The sequence below is a fragment of the Microcaecilia unicolor genome, chromosome 7 (genome assembly GCF_901765095.1).
Source record: "Microcaecilia unicolor chromosome 7, aMicUni1.1, whole genome shotgun sequence".
NCBI lineage: Eukaryota > Metazoa > Chordata > Amphibia > Gymnophiona > Siphonopidae > Microcaecilia > Microcaecilia unicolor.
The window spans coordinates 125,016,701-125,032,514 of record NC_044037.1 but is presented as its reverse complement, the minus strand read 5'-3'; the positions used below and the strand labels follow the sequence as shown (position 1 = coordinate 125,032,514).

The window sequence follows — 15,814 nt, the reverse complement described above, 5'->3', positions numbered from 1 at the left end:
GCCGCCATTCCCCGGGGGTTGAGCCCCCGGGTGCAAGCAGCCGGCAGGGCTTGGAGGAAAACTGGTATTGGAACTAGCAGGCAGGAACACCAAGAATCAGGATTCAGAAGTGCCCACAGGCACCTAGACAAAAGCAAGGCAGACAGGGGTTCAGGGTACTCAGACAGGAGGGAAAGGGAGCCAAAAGCAGACAGGATTCAGAATTGTCACCAGGCACCCAGACAAGGCAGAAGTGCCAACTGCACCAGGAATAAAGGGTTCTCAGATAGGAGGGAAAGGGAGCCAACGGGACTGGAATCAGGATAGGATTCAAGGCAAGCAAGACAAGGCAGAAGTGCTAACAGCACCAAACACTAACCTGGACCTTTGATGTTTGCAAAGGCCCTGAATGAAAGAACACCACTTCCTTATCAAGGACTTGACTGATGATGTCACAGCTACAGGACTCAGGCAGAAAGCATACTGAAGCACAGAGAGGCTCAACACACACAGGTGCAGTATAGTGGAGTAATTAGAGCCACGCTAGAAACAGCCAGCACACGGAGACAGAGGCAGAGCTAACTCAGGCAACACACACAGGTGCAGTATAGTGAAGCAATTAGAATCATCCTGGGAGCAGCCAGCATACAGAGACAGAGCTAACTCAGGAAGGACAGACAGAACCCAGCTAAGAAGCTGACCACCAGAAATAAGGTAAGTTTGAGAGGGGTCACGACCACAATCGTAACAGTACCTCCCCCTCAAGGTTCCCGTGTCCCCACGGGAGCTCCAGGTCTCCAAAGGAAATTCAGGTCTCCATGGGTAACAATGGTGAAATCTACGGAGGAGCTTCGACACATGACCATGGTCAGCTGGGCAGGAACTGGAACAGGATTCAGGACTGGAACTCAGACTGGAGTCAGGACTGGAACTCGGACTGGAATCAGGACTGGGACTCGGACTAACATCAGGACTGGAACTCGGACTGGGACTTGGACTAGCATCAGGACTAGAACTCGGACTGGAATGCGGACAAACATCAGGACTGGAATCAGCTCGGCTGGAACTGGAACTTGGTTTGGACTCAGCAGCTTGGCTAGAACTGCAACTCGATCCGGACTTGGCATCTTGGCCGGAACTGCAACTCGATCCGGAGTCAGCCTCTTGGCCAGAACTGCAACTCGACCCGGACTCAGCATCTTGGCTGGAACCGCAACTCGATCCGGACTCAGCATCTTGGCCGGAACCGCAACTCGACCCGGACTCAGCATCTTGGCTGGAACCGCAGCTCGACCCGGACTCAGCATCTTGGCTGGAACTGCAGCTTGACCCAGACTCAGCATCTTGGCCGGAGCTGCAACTCGATCCAGACTCAGTATCTCGACTGGAACTCGGCAGAGGCTTGGCTCGAAGCGCCCTTCGGACTAGATTCGGAGGCTCGGTCAGAAGCATCCCTTGGACTGGACTCCAAAGCTTGAGTGGGAGCGCCACTTGAACTGGGATTGGAGGCTCGGTTCGAAGCGCCACCCGGACTGGAATCGGAGACTCGGTTAGAAACGTCCCTTGGACTGGACTCCGAGGCTTGAGTGGGAGCGCCACTTGAACTGGGATTGGAGGCTCGGTTCGAAGCGCCACCCAGACTGGAATCGGAGGCTCGGTTAGAAGCGTCCCTTGGACTGGACTCCGAGGCTTGAGTGTGAGCGCCACTTGAACTGGGATTGGAGGCTCGGTTCGAAGCGTCACTCAGGCTGGACTCCGAGGCTTGAGTGGAAGCACCACTTGAACTGGAATTGGAGACTTGACTGGACGCGCCGCTTGGACTGGACTCAGAATCTTGGCTGGACGGGCCACGGGGGCTGGACTGGACTCCAGCTGAGCCCAGAGCGTGGAATTCCCAAGGTGTCTCCTTTCAGCGACAGCTTCAGGAGTATCCCACAAAGCTGGATTCAAGACACGGTTGCGGCGATATTCAGAGAGCGTGATAAATGGGTCAATGTCTGAAACTGGGTTTTCAACGATCCCAAGCAGCCGGACACGTTTTCTCTCAGCTGCTGCTTCAGGGGTCTTCTTCAAAACAGGATGAGACAAAAGTTTACCACGATACCAATGAAGAGTCATAGAAGGATCAAGAACAACGACGGAGCTGGACCCCAGGTGGGTGGGAGATCTTGCCGGGCTCATGGCCTTTGCAATTTGTTACGTTCTCAGGTTCAAAATACGCAGGCATGGACTCTGGAGTAATCGTGAGCCCTTGGGCTGCTGATGAGGAGAGGCAGCAGCAAGCAAAACCCACCAACCAACACTGGGCTAGAACGCACCGGACTGGTACGCACTGAACTGGAACACACGGGACTAGACCTAGGCTTCACCAACACTTAGCCGCCATTCCCCGGGGGTTGAGCCCCCAGGTGCAGGCAGCCGGCAGGGCTTGGAGGAAAACTGGTACTGGAACTAGCAGGCAGGAACACCAAGAATCAGGATTCAGAAGTGCCCACAGGCACCTAGACAAAAGCAGGGCAGACAGGGTTCAGAAGTGCCCACAGGCACCTAGACAAAAGCAAGGCAGACAGGGGTTCAGGGTACTCAGACAGGAGGGAAAGGGAGCCAAAAGCAGACAGGATTCAGAAGTGCCACCAGGCACCCAGACAGGAGAAAGGCAGAAGTGCCAACTGCCCAAGGAATACAGGGTTCTCAGCCAGGAGGGAAAGGGAGCCAACGGGACTGGAATCAGGATAGGATTCAAGGCAAGCAAGACAAGGCAGAAGTGCTAACAGCACCAAACACTAACCTGGACCTTTGACGTTTGCAAAGGCCCTGAATGGAAGAACACCACTTCCTTATCAAGGGCCTGACTGATGATGTCACAGCTACAGGACTCAGGCAGAAAGCATACTGAAGCACAGAGAGGATCAAAACACACAGGTGCAGTATAGTGGAGTAATTAGAGCCACGCTGGAAACAGCCAACACATGGAGACAGAGGCAGAGCTAACTCAGGCAACACACACAGGTGCAGTATAGTGAAGCAATTAGAATCATGCTGGGAGCAGCCAGCATACAGAGACAGAGCTAACTCAGGAAGGACAGACAGAAGCCAGCTAAGAAGCTGACCACCAGAAATAAGGTAAGTTTGAGAGGGGTCACAACCACAGTCGTAACAATCTGCTTTTTTTTATTTTTTCAGATGTGGGTATTGAGTAGGTTGAAACCTATATTGTCCGCTGTTGATTTTCGACTGGTAGTACAGAGGCATATTTTGAAAGCACTTAGCCTTCCAAAGTTCCATAGGTTTCTATGGAACTTTGGAAGGCGAAGTGCTTTGAAAATATGCCTCAGAATGTTCTAGTTAAAGTAGATTTTTGTAATGCATTATTTTTGGGACTTCAGACATCTAAAGTTAAAGCCTCCAAGTTATTAAGAATGCAGCGCCAGATTGATTTTGGATGGGTCTAGGTTTGTGCATGTTCATCCATTTTTGAAGCGGTTACATTGGCTGCCTATTGAACATCAGATTAAGTACAGTGTTGGTGTTTATTCATCAAATACTTTATGTGAAAATTCCCTGGTAATTGTCACATGTGATTTCACGGTACCAGTACATAAGTATTGCCACACTGGGACAGACCAAAGGTCCATCAAGCCCAACATCCTGTTTCCAACAGTGGCCAATCCAGGTCACAAATATCTGGCAAGATCCCAAAAAAGTTCAATACATTTTCTGCTGCTTATCCCAGAAATAGCAGTGGATTTTCCTCAAGTCAATTTAATAATCGTCTATGGACTTTTCCTATAGGAAGCTGTCCAGACTTTTTTAAACCCCGCTAAGCTAACTGCCTTTACCACATTCTCTGGCAACGAATTCCAGAGTTTAATTGCAGGTTGTGTAAAGAAACCTTTTCTCCAATTCATATTAAATTTACTACTTTGTAGCTTCATCGCATGCCCCCTAGTCCTAATATTTTTGGAAAGAGTAAACAAAAGATTCATGTCTACCTGTTCTACTCCACTCATTATTTTATTGACCTCTATCATATTACTCCCCTCAGCTGTCTTTTCTCCAAGCTAAAGAGCCCTAGACACTTTAGCCTTTCCTCATAGGGAAGTCATCCCATCCCCTTTATCATTTTCGTCACCCTTCTCTGTACTTTTTCTAATTCCACTATATCTTTTTTTTTGAGATGCGTCGACCAGAATTGAACACAGTATTCGAGGTCCGGTCGCACCATGGAGCGATACAAAGGCATTATAAAGTCCTCATTTTTGTTTTCCATTCTTTTCCTAATAATACCTAACATTCTATTTGCTTTCTTAGCTGCCGCAGCACTGTACAGAGAGTTTCAACGTATCATCAAAAACGACGCCGAGATCCCTTTCTTGGGTGGTGACTCCTAACGTGGAACCTTGCATTCTCCGAGGACAAGCAGGCTGCTTGTTCTCACGATTGAGTGACGTCCGACGGCAGCCTCAGGATCGGAAGATCTTCCTAGCAACAAGTTTTGCTAGCCCCTGCGTGTAGATGCTCACCGCGCATGCGCGACCGTCTTCACGCCCGCAGCGTAAGTGTGCCCCTCAGTCTCTTTTTTTCCGCGGCTCAGATCAGCTGTTTTACAGTCGGTCTGTGCCCCAGAGAGGCCCCCGTTGCGTTTTTTCGCCGCTTGTCAGTATTCTCGACGAGTTCGCTCGTCTTTTCTTTGTTTTCAAAAAAAAAAAGTTTGTTTTCCTGTAGTTTTCAGGTTTTTTCCTCTAAGTTTCCTTTCTTTTTCGGTAGCGGCCATGTTGGCTGCCTGTACGGGTTTTGTCCCTTTTTTGGTGCTTTTCGGCATCATCGCGGACTTTGACCTCGCCGGCGCAATTTTCCTGCCCATGGCCTGGAAGCCTACCAGCAGCTTCAAGAAGAGCACGCGGTGCAACCGGACCATGTCGCTGACTGACAGACATGTTTCGTGTCTTCAGTGTTTGGGAGCGGGTCATCGCCCAAACGCCTGCACACTGTGTCTTCAGCTCAAAAAGAGGACCCAGGCGGCGAGATTGGTTCAGTGGGACTTGCTGTTTGGAACCAGGTCCGGTCCTTCGACGTCGACGGAGCCAGCGGTACCGAGCTCATCGCCGGTATCGATGTCGGCATCAGAGGGTGCATCAACGTCCGGAGTGCAGGTGATGGCTGTCCAGAGATTCCATGCTGGTAGCAATGAGCCATCGAGTGGGTCTCCACCTGCCTCGAGGGCTCCTGCTCTGCAGGCCCCCCGGGACCGACCACCTTCAGGCCCGGCCCCGAGGAGACGTCTGGATTCAACGTCTTCCTCTTCGGTACCGAGAGGTACCACTGGCATGCTTCGCGCAAAGGTGAAGAAGCACCGTCATCTGTCACCTTCCCGTCACGGTACCAAGAGCTCCGAGACGCCGAGGGAGTCGGCACCCGAGAAGCGTTGATACCGAGAGGATCGCTCCCCCTCTATACAAGAGGTGTCGATTAGCTCTGCTCCGGACAGCCCAGTACCGCCTCCTCGCTCCAGATAGGTTCTGACATCGTCACTGGTACCGGCCCCACAGCCTTGCTCGACAGCCACTCTGGACGAGCGCCTCGAGGCCATCCTTCCAGGTATCCTGGAAACGCTGCTGCGTTCATCTGCTCCTGTAGCTGGGGTGCTTGCGCCTCCGGTGCCGTCGAGAGATGCGGCGGCTGGCTCCCCGCCCGTGGTACAGACTGTGACGCCGGTACCGCTTGCGGCATCGACGTTGCTGGAGGAAGCTTCGTCGCCGCCAGCACTGGAGTCTTCTCGACACCATCATCGAGGACATAGTTCCTCCACGTCGAGACGGGCTTGGCTTCGGACTGAAGTTCATGAACTTGTGTCTGATACCGAAGGTGAGGCCTCGTGGGAGGCAGAGGAAGACCCAAGATATTTTTCTGACGAGGAGTCTTGTGGTCTTCCTTCTGACCCCACTCCTTCGCCAGAGAGAAAGCTTTCTCCCCTGGAGAGTCTGTCTTTCTCGTCATTTGTTTGGGAAATGTCTACGGCCATTCCCTTCCCAGTGGATACTGAGGATGAGCCCAGGGCTGAGATGTTCGAGGAGTCGTCCATTGTTCCCCTTCATAATGTCCTGAAGCATACATTGATGGCGAACTGGACGAAACCCTTAAGTAATCCCACTATTCCCAAAAAGATTGAGTCCCAGTATCGGATCTATGGGGACCCAGAGTTGATAAAGATCCAGTTGCCTCATGACTCTGGAGTCGTGGATCTGGCTCTCAAGAAAGTCAAGAGTACTAGGGATTACGCCTCAGCACCCCCGGGGCGGGAGTCTAGGACTCTGGACTCTTTTGGGAGGAAGGCCTACCATTCTGCTATGCTCGTGTCCAAGATCCAATCCTACCAGCTCTACACGAGCATCCATATGCGGAACAATGTGCAGCAGCTGACGGACTTGGTCGAGAAGCTCCCATCGGAGCAGGCCAAGCCTTTTCAGGAGGTGGTCAGGCAGCTGAAGGGGTGTCGAAAATTCCTGTCCAGGGGTGTTTTTGACACTTTTGATGTTGCGTCCAGGGCCGCTGCTCAAGGTATAGTGATGCGCAGACTCTCATGGCTGCGTGCCTCTGACCTGGAGAATAGAGCCCAGCAGCAGATTGCGGATGCTCCTTGCCGGGGGGATAACATTTTTGGTGAGCGCATCGAACAGGTGGTAGAACAGCTCCAGCAGCGGGACACCACATTCGACAAGCTCTCCCACCAGACGCCTTCAGCATCTACCTCTTCTGTTAGGTGTTTTTATGGGGGAAGGAGGAATGTTCCCTATGCTTCTAATAGGCGTAGGTACAAGCCACCTTCTCACCAGCCTGCTCAGGCTAAGCCCCAGCGCGCTCATTCTCATCAACAGCGTGCGCCTCAACAGGCCCCTGCAGCTCCCCAGCAAAAGCAAGGGACAGGCTTTTGACTGGCTCCAGGCGAGCATAGCCGAGATAAAAGTGTCCGTGCCAGACAATCTGCCGGTAGGAGGGAGGTTAAAGTTTTTTCACCAAAGGTGGCCTCTTGTAACCTCCGACCGGTGAGTTCTACAAATAGTTCGGCTAGGATACTCTCACTTTGATCTCCAGACCTCCAAATTGCTCACCGGGAGCTCAGTCCTTCAGCTTCCAGCACAAGCAGGTACTTGCAGAGGAACTCTCCGCCCTTCTCAGCACCAGTGCAGTCGAGCCCGTGCCACCGGGGTAGGAAGGGCTGGGATTCTATTCCAGGTACTTTCTTGTGGAAAAGAAAACAGGGGGGATGCGTCCCATCCTAGACCTAAGGGCCCTGAACAAATATCTGGTCCGAGAAAAGTTCAGGATGCTTTCTCTGGGCACCCTTCTTCCCATGCTTCAGAAAAATGATTGGCTATGCTCTCTGGACTTAAAGGATGCTTATACTCACATCCCAATACTGCCAGCTCACAGACAGTATCTTCGATTCCACAGTACTGTGTGCTACCATTTGATCTCGCCTCTGCGTCCAGGGTGTTCACAAAATGCCTGGCAGTCGTAGCGGCGTCCCTACGCAGGCTGGGAGTGCATGTGTTCCCTTATCTCTACGATTGGCTGGTAAAGAGCACCTCGGAGGCAGGAGCTCTACAGTCCATGCAGATGACTATTCACCTCCTGCAGCTACTAGGGTTTGTGATAAATCATCCAAAGTCCCACCTTCTTCCGGTACAAAGACTCGAATTTATAGGAGCTCTTCTAGACTCCGAGACTGCTCATACCTACCTTCCCGAGATGAGGACAGACAATCTTCTGTCCCTTGTTTCCTGGGTAAGAGCATCTCAGCAGATCACAGCTCGGCAGATGTTGAGATTGCTCGGCCACATGGCCTCCACAGTTCATGTGACTCCCATGGTCCGTCTTCACATGCGATCAGCTCAATGGACCCTAGCTTCCCAGTGGTCTCAGGCTGCAGGAAATCTAGAGGACGTGATCCAACTGTCCACGAGTTTTCTCACCTCCCTTCATTGGTGGACAATTCGCTCCAATTTGACCCTGGGACGTCCCTTTCAAATTCCTCAGCCGCAAAAAGTGCTGACGACGGATGCGTCTCTCCTGGGGTGGGGAGCTCATGTCGATGGGCTTCACCCTCCAGGAAACAGGTTTTCAGATCAATCTCCTGGAGTTGCGAGCGATCTGGATCACTCTAAAGCCTTTCAGAGATCGGCTGTCCAATCAAATTATCCAAATTCAGACAGACAACCAGGTTGCCATGTACTATGTCAACAAGCAGGGGGGGCACCGGATCTCGCCCCCTGTGTCAGGAAGCAGTCAGGATGTGGCTTTGGGCTGGCCAGCACGGCATGTTTCTCCAAGCCACCTATCTGGCAGGCGTAAACAACCTCACAAGTGGTTTCTCAACTCGAGAGAAGTACGCAAGATCTTTCAAGCGTGGGGCACTCCCTTTGTAGATCTTTTTGCCATTCAGGTCAACTTCAAGGTCCCTCAGTTCTGTTCCAGACTTCAGGCCCACGGCAGACTAGCGTTGGATGCCTTTCTCCTTCATTGGGGGAAGGGCCTCCTGTAGCATATCCTCCCATACCCTTGGTAGGGAAGACTTTGCTGAAACTCAAGCAGGATCGTGGAACCATGATTCTGATCACTCCCTTCTGGCCGCGTCAGATCTGGTTCCCTCTTCTGGAGTTGTCCTTTGAAGAACCGTGGAGATTAGAGTGTTTTCCAACTCTCATCACTCAGAACGAGGGGGCGCTTCTGCATCTCAATCTTCAGTCCCTGGCTCTCACGGCCTGGATGTTGAGAGCGTAGACTTTGCCTCGTTGGGTCTTTCTGAGGGTGTCTCCCGAGTCTTGCTTGCTTCCAGGAAAGATTCTACGAAGAGGTGTTATTCTTTCAAATGGAAGAGATTTGCCGTCTGGTGTGACAGCAAAGCCCTAGATCCTCGTTCTTGTCCTACACAGACCCTGCTTGAATGCCTTCTGCATTTGTCCGTCTGGTCTCAAGACCAACTCTGTAAGAGTTCATCTTAGCACAATTAGTGCTTTTCATTATCGTGTAGAGGGTAAGCCTATCTCTGGACAGCCTTTAGTTGTTCGCGTCATGAGAGGTTTGCTTTTGTCAAAGCCCCCTATCAAGCCTCCTACAGTGTCATGGGATCTCAATGTCATTCTCACCCAGCTGATGAAACCTCCCTTTGAGCCACTGAATTCTTGCCATCTGAAGTACTTGACTTGGAAGGTCATTTTCTTGGTGGCAGTCACTTCAGCTCGCAGAGTCAGTGAGCTTCAAGCCTTGGTAGCTCATGCTCCTTATACCAAATTTCATCATAACAGAGTAGTCCTCTGCACTCACCCTAAGTTCTTGCCGAAGGTGGTGTCGGAGTTCCATCTGAACCAGTCAGTTGTCTTGCCAACATTCTTTCCCCGTCCTCATACCCGCCCTGCTGAACGTCAGTTGCACACATTGGACTGCAAGAGAGCTTTGGCCTTCTATTTGGAGTGGACAAGCCCCCACAGACAGTCCGTCCAATTGTTTGTTTCTTTTGACCCCAATAGAAGGGGAGTGGCTGTCAGGAAATGCACCATCTCAAATTGGCTAGCAGATTGCATTTCCTTCACTTATGCCCAAGCTGGGCTGACTCTTGAGGGCCATGTCACGGCAAATAGTGTTCGAGCCATGGCAGCGTCAGTGGCCCACTTGAAGTCAGCCACCATTGAAGAGATTTGCAAGGCTGCGACGTGGTCTTCTGTCCACACATTCACATCTCACTACTGCCTACAGCAGGATACCCGACGTGACAGTCGGTTCGGACAGTTCGGTCCTGCAGAATCTGTTTGGGGTTTAGAATCCACCTCCACCCCCCTAGGCCCAATTTTTATTCTGTTCCAGGCTGCACTCCCAGTTAGTTGTTGTTGTTGTTGTTTAGGTCAATCTCATCTCTGTCCTCGCCGTTGCGAGGCCTAATTGACCATTGTTTGTTGTTTTGAGTGAGCCTGGGGGCTAGGGATACCCCAATCATGAGAACAAGCAGCCTGCTTGTCCTCAGAGAAAGCGAGGTTACTAACCTGTAGCAGGTATTCTCCAAGGACAGCAGGCTGATTGTTCTCACAAACCCTCCCTCCTCCCCTTTGGAGTTGTGTCTTCCCTTGCCTTTTGCTTTCTATCTGACTGAGGGGCATGCTCGCACTTCAGGCGGGAAGACGGCCGCGCATGCGCAGTGCGCATCTACACGCGGGGGCTAGCAAAACTTGTTGCTAGGAAGAGCTTCCGATCCTGGGGCTGCCGTCGGACGTCACACAATCGTAAGAACAATCAGCCTGCTGTCCTCGGAGAATACCTGCTACAGGTTAGTAACCTCGCTTTACGTAGCAATAGTTCGGGTTCCTCTTTCCCACATGCATCACTTTGCACTTGCTCACATTAAACGCCATCTGCCATTTAGGCGCCCAGTCTCGTGAGGTCCTCTTGTAATTTTTCACAATCCTCTCACGATTTAACAACTTTGAATAACTTTGTGTCGTCAGCAAATTTAATTACCTCACTAGTTACTCCCATCTCTAGATCATTTATAAATGTGTTAAAAAGCAGCGGTCCCAGCACAGACCCCTGGGGAACCTCGCTTAAATGTGTTAAAAAGCAGCGGTCCCAGCACAGACCCCTGGGGAACCTCGCTATCTACCCTTTTCTATTGAGAATACTGACCATTTAACCCTACTCTCTGTTGTCTATCCTTTAAACAGTTTTTCATCCACAATGGGACACTATCTCTTATCCCATGACTTTCAAGTTCCTCTGGAGTCTTTGATGAGGTACTTTGTGAAATGTCTTTTGAAAATCCAGATACACAATATCAACCAGCTCGCCTTTATCCACGTTTGTTCACCCCTTCAAAGAAATGTAATAGATTGGTGAGGCAAGATTTCCCTTCACTAAATCCATGTTGGCTTTGTCTCATTAATCAATACTTTTGAATATGCTCTGTCATTTTGTTCTTCTTAATAGTCTCTACCATTTTGCCCAGCACCAACATCAGGCTCACCGGTCTGTAATTTCCCGGATACCCTCTGGAACCTTTTTTAAATATCGGCATTACATGGCCTACCCTCCAATCTTCCGGTACCACACTCGATTTTAAAGATAAATTACATACTACTAACAATAGTACTGCCAGTTCATTTTTCAATTCTATCAGTATTTGGGGATGAATACCATCTGGTCCAGGAGATTTGATACTCTTCAATTTGTCAAATTGCCCCATTACATCCTCCAGGTTTATAGAGATTTCTTTCAGTCTCTCTGACTCGTCAGCTTCGAATACCATTTCTGGCACCGGTATCTCTCCGCTACGGCTTTGTCTTCCCCGATCGCCCTTTTTACCCCTCGGTCATCTAGCAGTCCAACCAATTCTTTTGCCGGCTTCTTGCTTTTAATATATGTAAAAAAAAATTTTGCTATGTTTTTTTGCCTCCAAATCAATCTTTTTTTCAAAGTCACTCCTTGCCTTCTTTATCAGCACTTTGAATTTGACTTGACATTCCTTTTGCCGTTTCTTATTATTTTCAGTCGGTTCCTTCTTCCATTTTCTGAAGGAATTTCTTTTAGCTCTAATAGCTTCCTTCACCTCACTTTTTAACCACGCCGGCTGTCGTTTGGTCTTCCGTCCTCCTTTTTTAATACGTGGAATATATTTGGCCTGGGCTTCCAGGATGGTGTTTTTGAACAGCATCCACGCCTGATGTAAATTTTTGACCCTTGCAGCTGCTCCTCTACGTTTTTATTTTCACCGTTCTTCTCATTTTATCATAGTCTCCTTTTTGAAAGTTAAACGCTAAATTGGATTTCCTGTTTATACTTACTCCAAAGCTAATATCAAATCTGATCATATTATGATCACTGTTATCAACGGCCCCATCACTATTACCTCCCGCACTAGATCATGAGCTCCACTAAGGACTAGGTTTGGAATTTTTCCTTCTCTTGTCGGCTCCTGTCCAGCTGCTCCACAAAAGCAGTCCTTGATTTCGTCAAGGAATTTTACCTCCCTAGCATGCCCCGATGTTACATTTACCCAGTCAATATCGGGGTAATTGAAATCACCCATTATTATCATGTTGCCCAGTTTGTTTGCGTCCCTAATTTCCAATAACATTTCTATATCCATCTGTTCATCCTGGCCAGGCGGACGGTAGTACATTACTATCACTATCCTTTTCCCCTTTACACATGGAATTTCAATCCATAGGAATTCCAGGATGTGTTTTGTTTCCTGCAGAATTTTCAATCTATTTGATTCAAGGCCCTCTTCAACATACCCCTTCACCAATTCGATCCACCCTATCACTAGGATATAATTTGTACCCCGGTTTGACAGTGTACCACTGGTTATCCTCCGTCCACCAGGTCTCAGAGTGCCTATTATATCTAATTTTTCATTTAGTGAAATATATTCTAACTCTCCCATCTTATTTCTTAGGCTTCTGGCATTCGCATATAGACATTTCAAACTATGTTTGTTGTTCCTATTTACATCATGCTCAGTATTGACAGTATTAATTTGCAATCTTTTGTCTGATTTTTATTTAAGGACACCTGATCTGCTGTGGTCTCTTCTGCAACCTCACTATCGGGATACCCTATCTTCCCTGTTTTGGTGATATCTTTAAAACTTATTCCGAACCATTCACTTTTGAGTGACTGTTGACCTTCCCCTAGTTTCTAGTTTAAAAGCTGTTATCTCCTTTTTAAATGCCGATGCCAACAGCCTGGGCCCTTCTGTGCCTTCTAGAGACTATCTGTTAATGCTGTGGCAGAAATTTCAAGTTTTAAAACTATGGGGGAAAAGGGTATGGAGGCTAGCTAATAAAGTTTGCCTGCTTTTTTTTTTATTATTCTAACTGCGTTTATCAATATCCTACAATTCCATTTTTAAACCCTAATCTTTAACCTGTGGCAGAAACTTCAAGTTTTAAAACTATGGGGAAAAGGTTATGGAGACTATCTAATAACGTTTGCTTGCTCTTTTTATTTTAAAATTCTGTGTTTATCAATATCCTACAATTCCTCTTTTAAACCCTAATAAGTTACCAAGCTCAGAATAAAATAATGTCACTTACCCACAGAGATGTCCTCTTCTCTCAGACTTCTCAGAAAGAAAGTTGAGTGGGACCTTTCCTCTCTATGGGCTAGATGCACTAATCAATCGTTAGAGCCCTTCCCTTACCGATTCCCTTAGTGAATTGGTAAGGAACAGGCGTGCATCAAGGAATAGATATGCAAATGAGCTGCTCGTTGTAGCTCACTTGCATTCTCTATTCCATCGTTAAACAGTCGGCCAATCGGCCGGTCGAGCATGCGCAGAGCAGCCAAGCGTTATGCTGGCTGCTCTGCGCATGCCAAGGACGTCCTTTATGCACGTCCTTCACTATAAAAAAAACTCCCTCTAAAAAGACGTTCTTTTTACAGGCTACAAGCTAATGTACAGTTCAGAGGCAAGAGAATAAAAACTAACCTGACGATACGGAGGAGCCTTCCAGCCCAGAAAATTGGGACGTGAGAGGACACAAATCAAAACTTTTTGGACGTCCCTCCCTCCAGGTCTCTCTCAGCCAATCACAGCGCGTTTAGCTGATACTGGTAACAGCTAAACGCGCTGGGATTGGTTGAGAGAGACCTGGAGCTGATCAGTTATGCTATTACTTACTTGTTCTGGAGTGCTGTATTTTGTTATGCTGTGTTGATAAATGCTCAATAAAGACTTCGTACAACTTAAAAAAGTGGGGAAAAAATCCAAGTGCTAGGCCTTTTTTATTTTTTTAACAAAACTATTAGTGGAATTTGAACCCGGCACCTCTGGATTACAAGACAGGTGCTCTAACCACTCGGCCACAACTCTACTTACTTGGATGTCCCTCCCTTTCCAGGCTGAACACGTTGTGATTGGCTCAGGGACTTCCAGGTCTCAGCTTTATATAAAAAAAAATCACATTTGTTTGAGCTTGATACTACACACACTTGTACCAAGAGACATATTTTCAGACGCTCCGTCAACAATTGATATAAAGCTGAGCACTCATCGATTGACCCCTGATGAAGGCTTCTGTAGCCGAAACACGGACCGTGTAGGGTCCTAATAAAGTTGTATTTGGAGCATCTTATCCTGGTGTTTGGACTGATCTCTTGGACTTGATTCTTTTTAAAATGCCATATGGGGGCATTGGGCTATGGGTTTGTAGCTATATGCACCTGGGGTGGTAAAATAATTCCAGCTTTTTGGTGACATTATTTTACCTGCTATACCGCAGCTTACAGTGTGCACTCAATGTTCATCACAAGCCATGTTATAGAATTTATATAGTAATGATCTGCTTTACAAGCATTTGCAGGTTTTATAACTCATTACTATGTACCACAAGGTGACCTAATTAAAGCTGCATTAGGACACCAGAACCAGAGTTAGAGCTCTTTAACACGCCTTATAAGACATTTAACGTGGGTTAGTTCCTTAGCACAGCTTAATAACTTAACCCCCTTAGTTATTGTTCAGAAATGTCTCACTTGTCTCCTCAATTAGCTTTTACTGTTTATACTAATCCCAGTACCTCATATTTCTGTCTTGTTTTTTTTCTTCACAGTATTTTCTCCAGCCTGCACGTGTCTGGCGAGCGTAAGTGTTGCACAGCACAGAGAGTACCCATAACCTTAGAGTGCTGCATAGTTGAGTCTTGCACTTGTCGTGATTTTTTTTCTCAAAAGCCTCACATTTTGCCTGTCTCTTTATTGCTCTTTTCTTTCTCTTTTTTTAGCCTGCCAAAATGACTGTGCTTGGGTGTTTGTACATGCTTTGCACATAGACTTTTTAATTGTGGATGGGATTTTTTCTATTTTAGTTTTGTTCTCATTCACTTTTTCTAGTTTTTCTTGTCTTTTCTTTCTTGATCTTATTTCATTTATTTTTAGTTTTTATTTATTTTTCCACTTATGGACTCCATCTTTAATGTACCTTTCTGAAGCAGCACTGCAGCCCTAGCTGGACCAAGGGATTATTGGCTGGCAAAGCGAGGTACTGTAGCAGAGGCTGCCAACTTCATTTCCTTGGTATAGAGTACACCATCTCCACAACATGTGCAGGTTTGACCTATCACCAAGTTGCAAGAAATACAAATCTAGATCTCCCCGCTTCATAGCATATCTTATTATTTTTTAATCTTTTTCTTTCCCTTTGTATTTTTCTTTTACTACATTTGTGTCAATGTCTTTCCTTTTCTAGTCTCTGTATCTCTTCCTTTATCTTTTTGCTGTTTCTATTTATTTCTTTCTTTCATCTCTGTCTTCTGTCCCTCCCTCACTCTTACTATTGGGCTCATTTTCTAAAGAGAAGTTCCGAGAGAAGAGAACATTTCTCTGGTACGTGAACGCTATTTTGCTTTGTGCTTTGGGAACTTAAAGATTGGGGTTTAAGGAGGAATTGTAGGTTAGTGTTAGGCAAAATAAAAAAAAAAAAAAAAAATTTTATCAACTAATCTCCATAGTCTTTTCCACTTAGATTTAAAAACTTTGTACCACAGCATTAACAGAATCTAACAGGCACTGCAGGATCTAGTTTAGTCTTCCCACCCACCCCTAGGACAACTCTTCATTTATAGTCAGTTATTGTAATTAGGGTAACGAGCAAGGAGTGCTCTTACAGAGTTTTAAATACATTTCATTACCATCTAAGAAGGAAACATTAACTAAATCATACAATATACTATATAAACTAAAAGTCACTTTTATATTATGCTAATATCCTTAATACTGTAGCAAGTTTTAAATTATTGAAAAACTCAACAACACTAAGATAGAGTCAGCAGTCTAGCAGCGAGAG

General features: G+C 47.4%; 1 protein-coding gene across 1 annotated transcript in view; it reads left to right on the top strand.

Moving 5' to 3' along the window:
* The window catches only part of PELO (pelota mRNA surveillance and ribosome rescue factor), a 368,678-nt gene that overhangs the window by 335,992 nt on the left and 16,872 nt on the right, over window positions 1-15,814 (top strand). Inside the window, 1 exon segment of the mRNA XM_030210814.1 lies at window positions 14,583-14,614. Coding sequence (XP_030066674.1) covers window positions 14,583-14,614 — 32 coding nt within the window.